Consider the following 18,390-nt stretch of genomic DNA (forward strand, 5'->3'; position numbering starts at 1 on the left):
AATACACATAAACTGCAATATCACTTTAGAATAAAGTCGCTTCATTATAGTAACATTAATAATTTTGATAATTTTTCACAGAATATTTAAGGATGACGAACTAGTACAAGGTGATAGGGAGACAACACTTTGACATAAATAAACTAAGAAATTATCATTCTTTAATGATAGCATAATTTGATATTGTTAATTAATAAGAAATTATCTTTAATTAGTTTAATGGCTGATGTTTCCGTCGTCTTGGAGTACGATAGCGACGATGAGGATTTGCATTAGCTGATGGAGTCTTGGGTGTGGTATGAACTTCAACAGATTCTAATATTATAGAGAAATTTTATATCATAAAATCAGTTTAATGCTCGTGTTATAGGCTAACTTTTGTACAGTTGTCGTACCACAGTTTCCATAAAATAACTTATTTAGGAATAAGTTCATATAAATTTATCTATGACGTTATATATTATAATTTTAATAGATAAATGCATAGTTTTACATTATCATCTATGCATTAATAATTAATGTTTATATCGATTTAGAAAAGCATTTATATTAATTTATCAATGACTTTATGCATACTTTTAATAGATAACTGCGTAGTTTCATATTATTATCTATGTATTGACAACTAATGTTTATATCGATTTAGGAATGTGTTCATACTAATTTATCTATGGCGTTATCATACTTTTAATGAATAATTGGATAGTTTTATATTATTTATGTACTAATAATTAACATTATGTCGATTCATGAATTTGTTTATGTTAATCAATCCCGAACGATTTGCATATATTTTATAGATAACTGCAGTTTTTAATATTATCGATGTGGTGATAACTAATGTTTATGTCGATATTTTATAAATTAACTGATTTTCAATAAAGTTTGGATTAAACTTTGTCTGAAGAAAGAATAATGGTTATTTTCCTTTTGACGATAGCAGATTGTCAGTATTGTAGGTAGATGTCCGGCAGGACAAATCTGACAGTGGTCTCTTAATTTTACTTTTATGCAGGGTCATAGTTCTTCCGTCGTTACAAATTTGGATTTTTAGTAGCTTATTATTGCCCTTTCGACTAGAGAAAATTTACTAAATCCTTGCTTATTAGATGAATAAATGATAGCTTACCTAAACGATGAATTCGTCTAGTTTGTTGATATTTCCTTTTACCACGGTCGTATGTAATTAACTGTTTAATTCTATCATGAATGACTTTATTGTCATCATCACTATTTTGCTCATCTTAAAGTAGATGTTATTAAACGTAAATATAAGATTACATCGATAAAAAATATCTAACGTAACTATAAAATTAAGATAATAATATAAATAAATTATAGAATCTTTTTGGTACTAGTTAACTTACCCGATCTTACCACAGCATCTGAACTTTTAGCTTGATTTTCATCCGCTTCGATCACCGTGCTTTCAACAGGTACTGAGGTAAGATCAATACTAACAGACTTATTCTCATCAGGAAGTTTATTTGCATGTACTTGGTAAATTGGACTATCGTGAGCACTTTTATGTCTTTCTAATCGATGATCGCCTGTGGTTCAAAATTCAAACGAATGTAATGATAATATTTAGATGATGTTCATGCGTATGTAATAATCTACTTCTTAATTATTATTACTGGAGATTTAAATTAGTATAGAGAATTATCAACATAGCAACCAAGATTAAGAGATTTAATTTAATGAAAGGTTGAGATTTTTAATTTCTTGATCAATACAGTACAGCGAAGCTTACAGAAAATTTTCTATGAGTAAAACTATGGATAGGTTATGAAGGTATTTACCTGTTCTTGATGCTAATCTATTATGATCTTTTGGGCAAGAAAAATATTCTTCGTCTTTAGTTAATCAAGATTTTAGATATTTAGCGACAAGATCATGAAATCTTAAGAAATTTTTATTCAGTTTCTTATTTGAAACTTTTAGTTTGATAAATTATAATATAATTTAAACCTGTTCCCACTTTGGCTTGATTAATAACAGAATGATTGCACATATCAAGCAATTGTTGAGTCTCACTGCTTGTAAGATGGATAAATAAACCTTCATCTGGAAAAGATGAAAATTTTGAAATTAAAATTCATACAACTTGAAAAAAATTAATATATTTAGTTTGCTTAATTTATATTTACCTACTACATAAACAGAAAATCGTGATATCGTACATATAACCTTAATTAGCATTAATTAACCTGATGGAGAATTAACCCGCGAATTCTTTTCCGATTTCGTATTTACATGGTCATCTTTTATTGAGAAGAGACTCATTTATTAATTTCCAGATTGCTGAGATTAATCAGTCTATGATATATTATACTCGAAGTCTTTCTAACAGCAACTTAAAATTATAATGCGAAACCTTTACCTTTTTGTTTAAATTATGAAATATAATTTCATTCTAACATTTTTCACTAAATAAAATCTTAAATCTTTATTGCGTATGTTTAGTAATTTAAACTAGGTTATCACTACCTGTGATTTTGCTACCACTTGTATTATGTTTCTTAAGAGATTTAGACTTCTTTTCAGCTAAGGATATGAAATGAAAATGCAAAATATAAATATACCACAACCACCAACAGTATTGGCTCTTTAAACGCTGCAACATTATCTTTAAAAATGACTTACCTTTACTATTGGTAGGATTATCATGATACGATAAATTTATTAGTGAAGAGTCTTCCGATGCTTGTTTATATTCATCCTCAAAGCTTACTATTGCCCAAGTAATATGAAATTAGATAAATAGGTTAGAGGATAGCATTATGATGATTTATATATTTAGCAATAATGTTGGTTCTGATTTTTCCATCGTTTAAGTTGTTTATGCAATGAGGAATAATAAAATTGATCGATAGAAATAAAATTTTTCTCAAACTAACCAGTTCGCTTAGCGCGATCCTTAGAGAAACTTTGGGATTGTATATTTCTATTAATGGTCAAAGATTTCGATTTTCCTTCAGGCAGAAGACTTGCTGAGCCGGTCAAAGATTGATTAGGAAGCTTCTCTTGGTTAGCATTATCGCGTTGATACTCAGGATTTGCTTGGATCGAGGTATCATAATCTGACATCTGTTTCAATTTTGTTAAATTCTCTGCCGATCGGTTCTTCAAAATTGTTTTGGATGCCATTTGCTTTTGGTTTGATTTTGATAATATTGGGGTAGCTGGAGCTTTCTTAATAATTTTTTGATTATTGGTATCATCTAACTTGATAAATGATGTAGAATTGGAACGATTTCTAGCTTCTTCCTTCTGTTTTTGTGTTTTCACCAGCGATTGGGAAGAATGAGCAGCTATCGATTTTTTACTAGGTTGCCCGTGGCCAGCAATAGAGCTCTGATCAACTTTAATTTTAGTTATGGGTGGCAAATTTCTGTTACTTTGCTGTATTATGGATTGCTTCGCTTTCTCTCTCTCGATAGGATTTTGAGATTTTACAATAGCCGTTGATGTTGCATTGGTGGATAATGTTTCTTTAACTACAGGAGAAGTAGGTTTGATAGAAGGTTTTAGTAGAGAGGGATCCAAAACAGTTCCAGTCTCTCTAAAGATGCGAACTTTTGGCTTTTTCATATCTTTATTTGACGTAGTTGCTTTGGCTTCTTTATTTATATTACTGGATGTTGCAGCAGAGGCATTGTTTTCGTACTCAGAAGCTGTTAAAAATGCCGAATCGTCATCAGAAGCTGTATTTGGATATATAATAAGGCAAGTTAAAACAATTTCTTAGTGTTAAGATCGAGTAATTGAAATGCCAAAAAATTCTTTGCTGCTGTATCAAAGCATTGTTATAGCATTGCAAGAATAATGCTAGAAAAAGCTTATATTGATGAAATATGATCAAGATGAATACTAGTATATATGATAAAGTATAATATTGCAAGAATACTGCAAGAAATAGCTTGTAATTATGAATCTTGGTCAAGGTGAATATTAGCACATTCGATGAAGCAAAAAGACTGTAAGAAAAAGCTCTTGTTACGAAATCACGATCAAGATAACGAATAGGACAATTTGATGAAGCTAGTATTGCAAGAACACTGCAAGAAAAAGCCTCCAATAAATAAATCAATATAAAGCTAACATATATGAAAAAGCAAAATATTGCAAGAAAAGCTTCTATTAATGAATCAATATGAAGACTAGTACATGTGATAAAGCACAATATTGCAAGGATACTATTAGAAAAAGCTTCTGCTACTGAATTATTATCAAGATGACGACTAGGACATGTGATAAAATTTAAAATAGATGTGGATTAGTGGTAATTTTTGATATTAGTCGTATAAAGAATGTGCTTTAAATTTTTTCTCGTAGAGAGAATTTGCTTTACCTTGTAATAATATCTTCTTTAAGTAGCGTAAAGTATTTTAAGGTAGACGATGATAGAAGGTATAAAGGATTTTATTGAGATACAAGTTACAGGCTAACAATGATATGGTTGTTATAGATAAGGTATTTGAGATAGCAGGAATGCAGGAACTGACTAACGAGTTAGCGTACAAGGGTATTTATAGGTTTTAGATGGGATTGAGATAATGTCTTTATATGTATAGCATGTCGTCTATATGTAGCCATGATGTCGTACATTATGAATGTAATACAATACAGTACTTAAACGGTATATGATAAGTATTCGTATATTAGGATATTACTATACTAGGCATCTTCTATATAAGATCATAATGTTACATACCTCAGATATTGCACTTAACGAAAGAGGAGCTTTTTAACGAACAACATGCCACAACTCAAAATGCGAAGCATGGAGCGTAAGCGATGTTTTATAAAGATGGAAATATACGGAACTGAGCAAATATGATTTTGTTACTTAAGAAAAGTACAAGTACTTGAAAGATTATGAACAATATATCCCCAGAAGCTTTCTTGTTATAAGATACATGATGCTAGCAATAAATTGCTGTACTGATCACATAGATCTATTTTTTACCTTTAGGGGTGTCCTCTTGTTTCTTCTTAAATAAGCTAAACCTTCTCTTTCTACTTTTGCTGAGTGATTTCTTCTTTTTTTTCTTTTTCCTTTTTACTTTTTTGTCAATATTTTCGTCGTCAGTTGATGCTTGAATTTTTACTTTTTTATACTTTGATTTATACTTTTTTGCTGTAAAATTATAGTCAATAGATAAAAAATAATTATTACCTTTACATTAGAAGAAATCTATGGATAAAATCAATGTTTAATTCATTTATATCACCGGTGCCAGCTATAGCCTACCTCGATGCTGATGGTATTGAATAACATCATTTTCTACCAGTTCAAATTCATCAGAATTGAAATTTTAGCGTAAAAAAGGTATTGATCAAGAAAATACAGAATGGTATATTATACTATTTTGAGCTCGCGAAAATGTAAAATAGTGAATGGTATTTTATGTCCATTAATGCTTATTCAAGTGTAAAATAGAGCTGAAAGAAGCCCATTGATCATAGAAGATAATGTACCTGAGGAACTGCTAGTGCTTGATAGCGTATCTTTATCCGGATCATCACTTAATTGACGAACATCAACCATTTCAACTTCTGTTTTAAATCATCATTGGAAAATATTTTTAGACAATACATAAACTCGCTTTAATTCTAATATTACTCCTATTTTAGCTATTGGATTAAATAAATTAGGATTATACCTTCCAATTCATCTTTATCACTATCTTCTAGACCGCAGCCGCAGCAGCTACAGCAGCAACAGCCGTTGCCTAATTAAAGAAGATTGCAACAAATTAAAATAGCACCATACAAGTTCAATTGCTGCAGTGCAATACCGGATGGATAATAACCAGGATATGCATCCGAATAAAAATGATTTGGTTACAGACTATTGGAGATTAACTACAAGATTAATTTGACAAAGCTAAAGTTTGACCGCAGAGTACTTATGTTCACCTGCATTGTCTTCAGCTGAACAAAATTTTCTTTTCTTACAACATCTAGGACATATAATGTCACAGCAATGACCAATATTTTGGCATAGGGGACTTTCATTGTAATAGTTTCTTATTTTCGCACCTGTATAATTGAAGCAACGATTTGAAATGAAATGGTAGAAGTACATCGTAATGAGTTTGAAAATTCTTCAACACTGAATTTTGAGCCAAAATTTATCTTAATTAGATCATGTCGTGTGACTAACAAACATCAATAAATAAACTCACTTAACGACTGTATACATGGACTAAATATTTCCACCGCACCAAGGACTATAAACATGTTGAGTGTTAAATAGAAGATAGATTGATTAGTAATTGACTATATTAGATTCGTAGGCCTTCAATTAACGAAACAGGAGCCAGAATCATGAATTAAAAGTAAAATGAATAAAATACAAGGAGATATGATCTCTTATAAATAGAAAGGATTTGTATCGATTCGTAAAATTTAAAACTAAATACTTAAAAAATACGATGATTTATATAGAAGAATGATTTGATCAAAACTTATTTTATACACCGTTCAACCCAAATAAGTAGGAAAATGATAAAAATACTTAATAACTATGATAATTAAATAAATGGGGAATCATTTTTAATATTTGGATACAAGAAATCAGATCGATTTGTAAATTTACAATTGAAAGTTGGAATTAGAAGAAAAAAGAAAAATAATTTCAACATTTATTTGAATTATTTCAAAAAATTAAGTAAATATAATATCATTTATAGTATTTGGATAAAAGAAATCATATCGATTCGCAAAATTTAGAATTAAAAGTTAGAATTGAAAGAAAAATGGGAAATAATTTATGAGTATACTTGTCTGATTATTTCAGTTGAGAAAAGATGTCAAATTACACTTCATTAATCACAAATAAAAGCAAGATTTTGTCTTGTGAATATGGCAAGACTTACTTATTCCGCATAGTTCGATAACTTTAGCAGGATCACTATCGAAGATTTCATATTTGTCATATTAAGTTATTAAAACAGGCTTAATTTGATTTTAGATTAAATTTACTAACATTTTGTAATTGAAATCATTTAATAAAATCATTATATGTATTACTTACGTTATTAATTTTACCAAGGCTAATCCAACTGCTGTAGCAGCAACACCTCCTGCAACACCTCCGGCTATTTGTTGTGCAGCTGAAATACCTTGAGCATAAACTAATTCACAACAGTGGCTCATCAAATATCTTATTAGTGCAAGAGTGAAATATTAAACGAGTAATTACAGATGAAAGCTGATAGAAAGGACTATACCTGTCACGTTAACTGGTAAGCTCTCAGCACCATAAATCGCAGCACGAGTGGAAGCTTTAACCTATAAAAATTATCATATTCTTATGGCATCTCAATTTATAGAATCGGTATCTCGTATTAAAATGAAATTTGAAGTTACGTGTAAATTTATTACTTAAGATTCAGAATGTTAAATTTACAAAGTCAGTAACCAAACTAATCTATTACGAACACTTTATGTTTAATTTTTAAAGGAAAAAATGCAAAATAGAAAGCTCTTCATTTAAAATCTGTTAGTCAGCTCGAATAGGCTACATTAATTGGTCCCTTAATCACGATAATGCTATCGACTTACAAATATAATATACGATATTATATTTGAGTAGTTTCAAAAAGATTTCTATTAGTTTTAATTAGAATTACACATTTTTGTGTATGCTAAGTCCTAATACTATTTGAAATTAGTCACTAAAGGACACATAATATAATTCAATATTCAAACATATTTTAAGGAAGTTTTCATTATTTCGAATTAATTCTAAAGGTTTGCATAATGTATTTATGAATTTGGCATAGCCGGCCAATTTTACTCAGGCACTTGCTGCCTGGTATATGAAAATTTTTATCATTAATGTCTTTCAAAAAGGAATGAAAATGTTCTTATTTATGGAAAAAAGTCGTCACCTGTAAAAATTCCAGTATATTATCTCTTTTTCGCAATAGATTTTAGCGACAAGGCAAAATGTGGCGAATGTAAATTGAATAAAATCAAACTTGTATGATGTAATGATACTAATTGTTTCATAACTATCCCATATTTGGTAGATATTCCTTTTCTTTGCAAACGATCATTTGAACGATTGCTTTACTTTCAAAATAAAATAGTACGAAGAAATGCCTCGGATGTAAACGAAGATATTTGGTTCTAATAATTTATAATTGAACCGCGTAGACAGGATTACTAAAATTGATTATTTCATGCATTTATTACGTGTACTTATAGTAACTCTGTAAGTGGTTTGAAGTGAGTAAACATGATAACTGAAAATGATTATTTCATGCGGTAATTAGGTGTACTTACAGTAACTCTGTAGGTGGTTTGATCTTCCAGTTTACTAGTATTGAGCATAAGAATATTGCCGGAAACTATTTCCTCATAAATTTCGATCAACTTGTTGGTTACATTGGCTTTGCTTGTAGATATCAGGGTAAATTTAATAAGATAATTTTTTATAAGCCCATTTGGCTCTACAGGTGGTTTCCAACGAATACTAACCATCTTTACATCGACTCTACTGAGTGCTTTAACATTTTTTGGCGGCCCAGGTACTAGAATTAAAAGTGGTAAAGATTATTTAAAATGTTTATATTGTACAGGTCTTTAGTTTGTTTCGATCACGATTGGTATTAAATGAATCAATCAAAATTGGCAAGAAGTATGAAGACATCCCTATACGATTAACCGTAAAATAGTATTTAAACCAAATATAAGCAGGATATAAAATTTATAGATATTTATACCCTAAATGCAATCAATAGTTACTATATTATAATTCCAAACAGGTACATATTCAAAAATGTAAATGGTATTTGTCTCAACAATACAAAGGGAGTGAATTTCGAATCAGTAAATACTGTACAACTAGATAGATTATTCACCTATCTTATTTTAGAGATGCATTAGAGTACAAGATATGTAAAACATATCCAGAGATTTAATGTAAGAAATTAAATCAATTAAAATTGCACAGAATATGAATCGTTATAATTATTGAATTACAGTAAGATAATATTTGAATCAGATACATTAAAAGATACTATATTTTAGAGGGGTTTATACCCAAAATGCGATCAATAATTATTACTAAATTATCAATCCAAATAAGCGAATATTCAATAATTTAAAAGGTAGATGTATCTGCAACGTCGAGAGTACATTTTAAACCGGTACCTCATATAATTGTTACCGTCCAAGTACGAAATCAGGTAAATTCGCGAAATGCCTAGTCAATTTGCAAAATGCCATACCTCTGGTATTATTAATCGATGAAAAAACTTTAAAGCTAATGTTAAGTGTAACAGTAAATATCATAATCAAAGAACTTGTAAAAATATATTATAATTTTCGTAATCAGAACATTATCAATTCAATAATAACTACTTAATTGATAATATTATCTCTAAATGTTTTGCAATTACTAAATTGCAAGTTATATATGTAATGATTATTTGAATTAGTCTATTATTACTAGTATAATCATCAGTGAAAAATAGATTCTCTGTTTTTTTAGTAATATGACTACATGAATAATAATAATTTCTCTGATTTATAAAAGAAGACGGTTTCTCTGATTTACGGGTTTGGGTATTTTTGCAGTTTGCGAAGTGACTGGGCATTCCTCAAATATTTTGAACTTCGTACTCAAACGGGTACTAATATTCTATATTTACTATTGTATAACATGGAGTACTGTGATATAGTATCAATTTATACATCTATTTCGAACGCAATCGATTTGTCTATTTATGCCGGTAAAATCGATCTCTCATTTTAGTCATACTTACCTCCATCATTCGTAGTAACTAGAATTGTTTGACAAGGTAGTTTTCTTTGCTCAATATTTCTTAAATAGGCTATTGGAGTTACTCTCATCCAGTAGGTAGTAAAAGGTTTTAAATTACTAATCTTATAAATTTTAGCAATTGTCATATTTTTAATTATTGGTCGAAATCTCCTTGCAAAATCATTTGTCGATATCCCGGAGCAATTAAAGCATTCCAAGTCGAATATGAGTTTATCCTTTAGTTCTTCAGCGATGTAACCGATCCTCAAGTCTACGCTCTGATTATGCTTTCGAAGATAGGTTAAAGGGCAAGTTGGAATATCTAATGATAAACATTTGGAGATAATTAAAATATCAGTCATTTAGCTATGGAGGATCTACCAAAATTATTACTCTATCCTATTATGTTGGACTAGACTTCTATTCTCAATTTATCGAGTAATGTCAAGTCACTATGTCGCTTCTAGATACTTACTAATACATAAATTGGAGATATGCATCACTTTATCTCGTGTGCACAGACATTTTTTTGATCCAGTTACGATCGCAACGGTCCCTAGTGGACATTTTTTACATGGATTGGAGGAGATATCCGGCTTAAAGTAGTTAACAGGACAATCTAAAGGATAGGTTAAGAATAGGTTAATGAAAAATTTACTAAATTGGCTTAAATGCCCCAAAATTACATCATTTTAGACGTCTAATTGTCAGATAAGATTACAAATACATTTTACTTTGTATGTTTTAGACTTGATGTAGCAGCTGGCTATTACATTTGGATATTTTTACACACATTTAATGAAATTTTGAGCTGTATCAGATCTTATCCGTTATTAGAAAGTAGTGTATATTAATTATATTCGTTATTTTAAAATGGGATTCTAAAAGAATAGCTGAAGGTAAGCTTATAATGTATAAAGTCCTAGATTTCTTGTAAGCCAATAGACTAAACATTAAAATGTTGCAGCTCTTTGTGACAGTGTTATATACTGTATTAGAGTAGAAATATCTATGTTAGGATAATTCTGTTAGACTATCCTTATTTAGTTAACTTCTAATTTGGATATACTGTGTTTTAATATATCATTGACTTTTTATGACTGAGACACATATACACGTACTGAAATTAATAGTTATAATAGGGAATGCAAATCATCTACTTACAATTCGAATCATTGTGATTGTAATTTACTTATAGCAGATTGTAAATTATCATGGAAATGTTCCGTGATAGGACATATCGTAATCTGACTATTCTGTATTAGTCATTACATGCCTATGTTCGTAAATACTGTTATCTGCATTAAGGGAGCAGTAGCTAAAATTAATATCTAATTCAGCAAATGATTCCAAAGTTAATTGTATTATCTATGACTCATGAAGTATTGAGGAATAGTATGTAAATGCAGTATATCGTGAAATAAAGTGGATTCTCAAACTTAGTGTTCAACGTAAAATACGAGGCGTCTAAGTCTTTGTGTAGTCTGCTAGTAGAGCAAAAATTGTTTCTGATAGTGCAGATATCATTCCTTGATATGTGGTTCAAGGAATTGACTTATTGATCGTACATTACGTTATCTTGTTGCAAAGCTGTTTTATGACACTCTTTTAAAAATGAATAAGTTGCTTCTATTTAGATCACTATTAATTAATATCATTCTAATCATTAGGGAATACTCTTATATTAATAATGTTTATTTTAAAGGGCATGCTAAAGCTATAAGTGAACTTAAGCCTATTCAGTATAAAGTCTTCAATTTCGAGTAGGTCAGAGTACTAAATGTCTATATACCGTAATATGGTCTAGAGACTTGCTCCGAAATGAAAAAGTTGTATCTACTTTTAATCTACGCGTACATTAATCAATATCATTGTAATCACTCGGAAATACTCGTTTATTAATTATGTTCGGTTAGCTTAAAAATGGTTTCCTAAATGCTATTTTTGACAGTAAGCCTATATTGCATAAATGTATTCGATTTCGAGCAAGCCAGTAAATTTAGTATAAAACATAGAAGCTTCTTTTGGAAATGAATAAGTTGCTTCTATTTTTGTCTACATTAATTAAGATCATTCTAATCATCAATACCCTAATATTAATATTATTCGCTTTTTAGAGGGTATCCTAAAAGTTATAGCTGAAGGTAAGTCTATGCTGTTGTTACGATGCGTAATTTCTGACGAGACTATAAAAGGCTGGTGCCTGAAGATCCTTTTTAGTTAGTTAGTTAGTCGGTTGGATAGTCAACTAGTTTTTCAATTGATATTTAATTGTAAAGTCTATAATCTTGGGTGCCGAGATTTCTTCAGTATTAAATGATAGTAAATCTCTGACTTTCTCGTCTACACTATCTATGACGCTATAATTATACCATAGTATTCGGTCGTTGGAACTGAATTATTTGGTGATATAGCTAATCTCGCCTCTTTAAGTTAGTAAGTGGCGTTCTCCGCAAGGATTGGCGTGTATAGACTACTTTGTCACTAGTGGTGTGTGACAGCTGTATAAAAGTCTTCGAATTTCAGCAGGCCAGCAGACTGAATATTTAAGTTTAGAAGTTTCTTTTGAAAAGAATAAGTTACTTCTACTTTAATCTAAATTATTTAATAACGTTCCAACTGTAAGTACTATATGAGAATGATGGCCATAGCTTGTGCCAGAATAATTCTTTAATAACCATTTTAAGTTAAAAGACTGCAAGTAGTTTTTTACTGACCATAGCAAACAGGCGGAAGCCCCTCTTGAATGGATCGCCTGTCTTTACCAGCAGCACAAGGACAGTTATTGACATAATTGATATATTCACCATTTGCGGTACATTCTGCTGTGGGTTTTATCCCATCTGCCGATGAAGCTGAGGTACCGCTACATCGACCCTGTACAATTATTGATTTACTAGCTGGTGCTATAACACGTGGAAATGATGCTTCGCCATAATTTGTTTCGGGACATATATAGTACCAAATGGTAACTCTTCTAACATTGGTACATGTCCCGCGATCTTCAATATTGAAATACTTGCCGCCATAGTTTAAATCAGAATCATCAATGATTACTTTAGAAGCCACATTAGCTGGAGGTCTTCGACTACTATCCATATATGTAGTTGGCTGTTGATTATTGGTTGTTCCACTATCCTGACGCGTCAGGAGTAGCGTATAAGTTAGCAGCAAGGAAGGCTAAAAGTAAAATAGGTTTATTGAGTTCTCCGAACATTTCAAACTATCAAGGCTAAATTGATTATTTGGTGTCCGTTTTAAAATTGATACTAAATTATTGCAAGATTAATATATAATTACTCAAAATTGTTAATATAGCATACTAGGCAAAGATTTCCGGACAATTTATTAGCTAATGTCAAGTAATAAACTCTCAGGGTTGAGGGGCAGTTGAAGAAATTAGCTGGGCAGTTGATAGTGCTCTCATAATTCAGGTTGAAATAGATTGCTTTTACACCAGGAATTTTGGGAATAAATGGAGATATTAGCCATGCTTGCTGCTGAGGACGTCGATTACATATTCTATAGTAACTATAAGTATTTTCCGGTGATGGCGGGCGATAGGTAAACTAAAATCGAAATAAATAAGAAAAATAATACATAATCATTTTCGTAAATAGTCGTTACGGAAATTAGGATAGTATCAAAATTATTGAAGCTTTTATCCCATTATCTTTTTATAAAGAAATAAACAGGATGGAATAACGCGGTTATACAAAGATATTTATGATTAACTAGAGGCTGGTTTTAGATCATCAATACAGTAGAGAATATCGATATAAATGAATTAATGAATTACAGATTTGGTCAATTTTGAATAAAACAATAATTATGACGTTTGATATCAGAGTGAAAAATTGTTAAATATTTCTAGTAAATAACACCGGAAGATGTGTACGATAAAACTGAGGGCTGGTTTTAATTCATTATTACAGTAAAGAATATCGATAGAAATATATTAATGAAATATATATTTGTTATGTCGTTTAGAAAAACAATAATTATGATACTTGGTATTAGAAGAAAAAATTGGTAAATATCTCGATTGCATAACGCTACAAATGAATAAATATTTCTATCTTATGACTCTGCAAGGTATGCATTACAAAATTGAGGACTGATCTGAAGGCCATTAATACTGTAAAGAACATTGATATAAATAAATTGATGAATTACCGTTCAAAATTTCGTAAAATTTTTGAATAAAACAATAATTATGATAGTTGATATTAGTATGAGAAGTTATCGTTAAATAATTCTATCCTATAGCTCCGAAAGATTTCAGTATAGTAATATCGATAACTGAATTTGTTAATCTTGTGCTAGGAAAGTGCTATTCGGTAGCAACAAAAATAAATCCCTGTTAAACAGTAGGCAAAAAAAATAGGCTATTACGGCATTTATCATTTAGACTAAAATTTGAGGCGGATGATGATCACATAATTTCATCGCATTTCATGAAGATTAACGAATAAAGTCGATAAATACTATCGATTTGATCTCATTCTATCATTTTATGCACATACTAATAAATCATCCGTGACTAATTCTAGATTGAATCAACACCATCGCAGAATTGTATCGTGCTATCTTTAATTATGATTGAGAATAAAAAATACAAACATTGACTGCTTGATTGGAATTATTAAATATAGCACAGTTTTGCCAAACTCTCCAGTTCCACGCATTGCGATAAGTATCTAGAATCGTAACTACATCAATCAGATCCGAGTAGGCATCCGAAGTCATAAACAGAAATAAAATATTGGGAATTAGTTAATGAGAACAAATAAATGCAATATCTCAGTATTGTTTTATATACAGAATTTCATGACTGAAAACTTAATTCAGGAAAGAAAATATGTACAGGATAATGGGCTTAAAATGATGTTAAAATTGCAAGAGTACCTAATACAATCACAATCGTTTAAATTAAAAATGTAATTTTCATATAATAAGGAGAAAAATGATCATCTAGTACAACACATTTAAACTGATTGCAAGAACCTAAGCAAACATACACCTTAAGTATACTTGAATACATTCGTAAAAGTAGAATTGTTCATTTGTGCGTCTTACTTAATTGATATGAGATTAACTCAATGTTAATTTATAATTTTGACTGTTCGCTTTGCGACATAGGAGTATCTTACTGACTAGTATAACAATCCACCACATCAGTATCTTTAAAGCTTAGATTGAACTGTATTAATCAATAGAAGATGATTTGAGGAAGTGATTTCAGTAGAGAGATCCGAAATTCATTTCTGTTATCATCAACAAGCATGTTGATAATGCATTTTACAAACAGTAGGTTTACAACATAGACGCCGTAGGTATTAACATCTTAAGCTCTCCTATTGGAAGTTGGAAATTTAGTCACCAATATACCGCATAAGTCGGCTATTTAAGCTGAATACTTTATGGTAATAGCGTATGAATAAGGGTCTTTTAGTTATTGTAATCCAGTAATTATTGCTAGTAATTTATTCTTTACAAGCTTGATGCAAAACTCACTAGGTACATGTCTTAGGGCATATCTGTATACTGCATGTATAAATGTAGTTGCAGTAATAGGTAAGAGAGTGAATAGTAAAGATCTTCTAATACAGCAATCGAACCTATTTGCATTTATCTATCCTATAGCTTGTTGCGTAATGAGCGGAAGGAATTGAAGAAATGAAGATTGAAAGCTCAGTACAAAGTTCTAAGAATTGTTAGGTATTATCTGTGAGCTAATATCGTAGTAGTGCATGCTATAGCTTCAATAAAGGGCGAAATGAAGAAATTATAATATCTCAAGCTCTTTCAAGCAAACTAAGCACTCCGCTAGTATAAGATGGATCCTAATTGCTACAGATTTTATCCCCAGAATTGTAAATAAGAGAATAAATGGAAATAAATATCTGTTGTCTCTCATTGTTTCAATTCTTAAATTCGGCATGTGCAGTAAATATATTTTGAACTCAGCTTATCACTAAGTCACTATTTCTTTAAATATGAAAATTAATATTTAAAGAATAAAAGTAATTTTCATGATACATTCAATAGCTATCATTAACCATACTAGATATAACATAAGCTGTACTGATTTTATGAATCTTATAAATGTCGTTTATATCTCTAATTTCATTTAATCCTATATATACATAAAAGCAATAAAATTCTTGATTAGACTAAAGCTATATCACCTTGATCAGCTTCGGATAGATCAAAATGCAACATAAATACCAGATTCAGAGCTAGAACTGTTGAAATGAACATCTTTCTTGCCTCTACATCAACTTCAAGTGTTAAAATGGCGTAAATTCCAAAGAAAAGGTAGAAGAATGTTCCAAGAACTTAAATCCTACAGTATATCCAAAAATCTTTATAGTGATTGCATTTTCTACGGATCTATTGTCTAAAAAAAGTTCTTTCTAATATAATATAGGTTCGGTATAGCACACTTTAAACTGTAAAAGAAGTTTCACAGCTATAATACAGCTTTTCAAATGAGAAGATATTAACGGTATCCTATCCTATGGAATTCTATCAATATTAAAGCACATTTGATTGGTAGTACTATTTATAGATGCAATCTGACATCACTAACCCCGATCTACCGGATAGAATAGAAATATACTTGCAAATTCATACTGTATGCAGTAATTGGATTAATGGTGGTATTAATTATTATTTTAGACATCGATTTTAACGCAATTATACTATAATTAAATTAGTATTTCAAATTGAAAAGAATGTTACTTTAATGGTATATATATGCGTACAGCAACTTATTATTGGTATTCTTGGCTATCGACCATGTTATTTTATTGTACTATTTACAGTAACCTAATTTTAGTATTTTGCATTTTTTTACTGCATTTTTAGTGATAGAGCAAAGAAAAATGTTATAAAAAAATTTGGCTACCGGTTTGATGTCTATGAATATTACAGCTAAGACATTATATTTAAAATCTTGAAAGCATAGAAGAGATTGGATAATAACATTCGGTTGAATAAGCAATGTATGATCCTAGTCGTAATATAATCGATAAAATAACACTATTAATTGGCAGAGAGGGCTATGTGACTTGTCACTGCAGTTATTGATAGGTTGACTAATATAGCTCTAGAATTATAATTCAATTGAAGGCGGCAATCACATATAGAACTTTTTCCATCAGAAAAGAATACAGTGCAAGAAAAATAAGCTGTTTGCATGAAGTTTGGAGCTGTTATTAGTTATAAGATTCGATGATTAATATGAAGAAACTTTTTAAAGGTAGAACTATAAAAATCTCATATTCCTATGAATAATTTTCATACCCTAGATAAAAATTTCATTTGCATCATCCTGTGTTTAGTAGATATTTTGATAATGTTCCATAATCAAATAAAATAATGGCTGACTTCTTATAACATAATCAGCACTTTACAGTCAGAGCTTTTATATCATTTTAAGGAATACACTACTCTATTACATCTACAGTATGTGCAATGTATTAGTCAATCCAAGAAGGCTATCCAATAAAATGGCATAAATAATATCTATTCATCATACTATTGATCGGATTACATTGAATGACAAGATTTCGTACTCATAGTATTGATAGATTCATTAGTTTGGTAAGATATAAGTACTAATTTAATAAATTAATTAAAATGAAAATTCTACAGATTGTTAATGATTAGAAAGGTAGGTGAGATTAAACCATCACAATCCTTTCATCACAAAACTAGTCAATTCATAGTTAATTTACGTAAATATTACTTATCACTTAAATAATATTATAAAACTGTAGTTATCTATGAAAGAATGTATAGCGTATAGATAGCGGCATTTTTAATAAATACTAAAGTACCCATGCATCATTTGAAGTACAGTAAATAAGACAAGTATTAGTAAAGCCCCTTCACGACAAATATAGTTAACCTTTACTTCTTTTCTTTTTAGCTACTAATCTTATATGCCCTACTTGATGACAGTTTATATGCTGATCCATATGGACTGCTTTTAACCATAAATTATTATAGCGTACAATAAAGAACTTAGTGAATTTTCTTGATAAAATGCACTGGTGCTAGGTGTGTCAGAGATGATCGTTACTAACGTATATCTTCATGAAATTTTTTATCACCAGATGGAGATCATATTTAGATTTACTCTGTATTATAGCTTGAAGAGATTTTCCATGCGTTAGAGAAACTTAAGTATAGCAAAATTATTTATTTAATAGCTAAAAATGGCCATGCACAGTGGCAATAGTAAGAGTGGGCTATCTCATTCCTTTGGTGAAAAATGTCTTTATTGATTACCGTTTAAATAATATCCATTTTCCTACATATATTTACATTAACTGATATTAAGAAGTTATTAGTCGATAATTATATCGATTTTTAACCTTTCGTATAGGGCCAATTACGCAATTTTAATAATTAAGATTTAAACTCAACTTGCATACTAACACTAGTATAAAGCTATTTTTAATCGTTACTTAAATAGGGTATATATCAAGTATTTACGATTTTACATCTATGGCTGATCTTAACACTTGTAAATGTCCTTAAAAACACTTTTTAATAAACGATGATAATACTATATCGTTCAAAGCACCTGAAGC

General features: G+C 30.0%; 1 protein-coding gene across 1 annotated transcript; it reads right to left on the reverse strand.

Annotated features, from left to right (window-relative positions):
* Positions 1 to 211: 211 nt before the first annotated feature.
* Positions 212 to 12,883, reverse strand: TRIADDRAFT_56931 (uncharacterized protein; the record flags this gene model as incomplete). The annotated part of the gene is made up of 19 exons (XM_002113068.1): positions 212 to 315; positions 1,130 to 1,243; positions 1,368 to 1,550; positions 1,803 to 1,856; positions 1,972 to 2,067; positions 2,491 to 2,547; positions 2,647 to 2,733; positions 2,901 to 3,707; positions 4,973 to 5,143; positions 5,485 to 5,562; positions 5,670 to 5,738; positions 5,926 to 6,048; positions 6,888 to 6,922; positions 7,046 to 7,145; positions 7,242 to 7,302; positions 8,302 to 8,549; positions 9,786 to 10,106; positions 10,260 to 10,403; positions 12,502 to 12,883. 19 exons carry the CDS (start codon positions 12,881 to 12,883, stop codon positions 212 to 214), a joined length of 3,234 nt encoding a protein of 1,077 aa, XP_002113104.1.
* Between the last annotated feature and the right edge of the window lie 5,507 nt (positions 12,884 to 18,390).

Source organism: Trichoplax adhaerens, genomic scaffold (genome assembly GCF_000150275.1).
Source record: "Trichoplax adhaerens TRIADscaffold_5 genomic scaffold, whole genome shotgun sequence".
In the NCBI taxonomy this organism is placed as follows: Eukaryota; Metazoa; Placozoa; class Uniplacotomia; order Trichoplacea; family Trichoplacidae; genus Trichoplax; species Trichoplax adhaerens.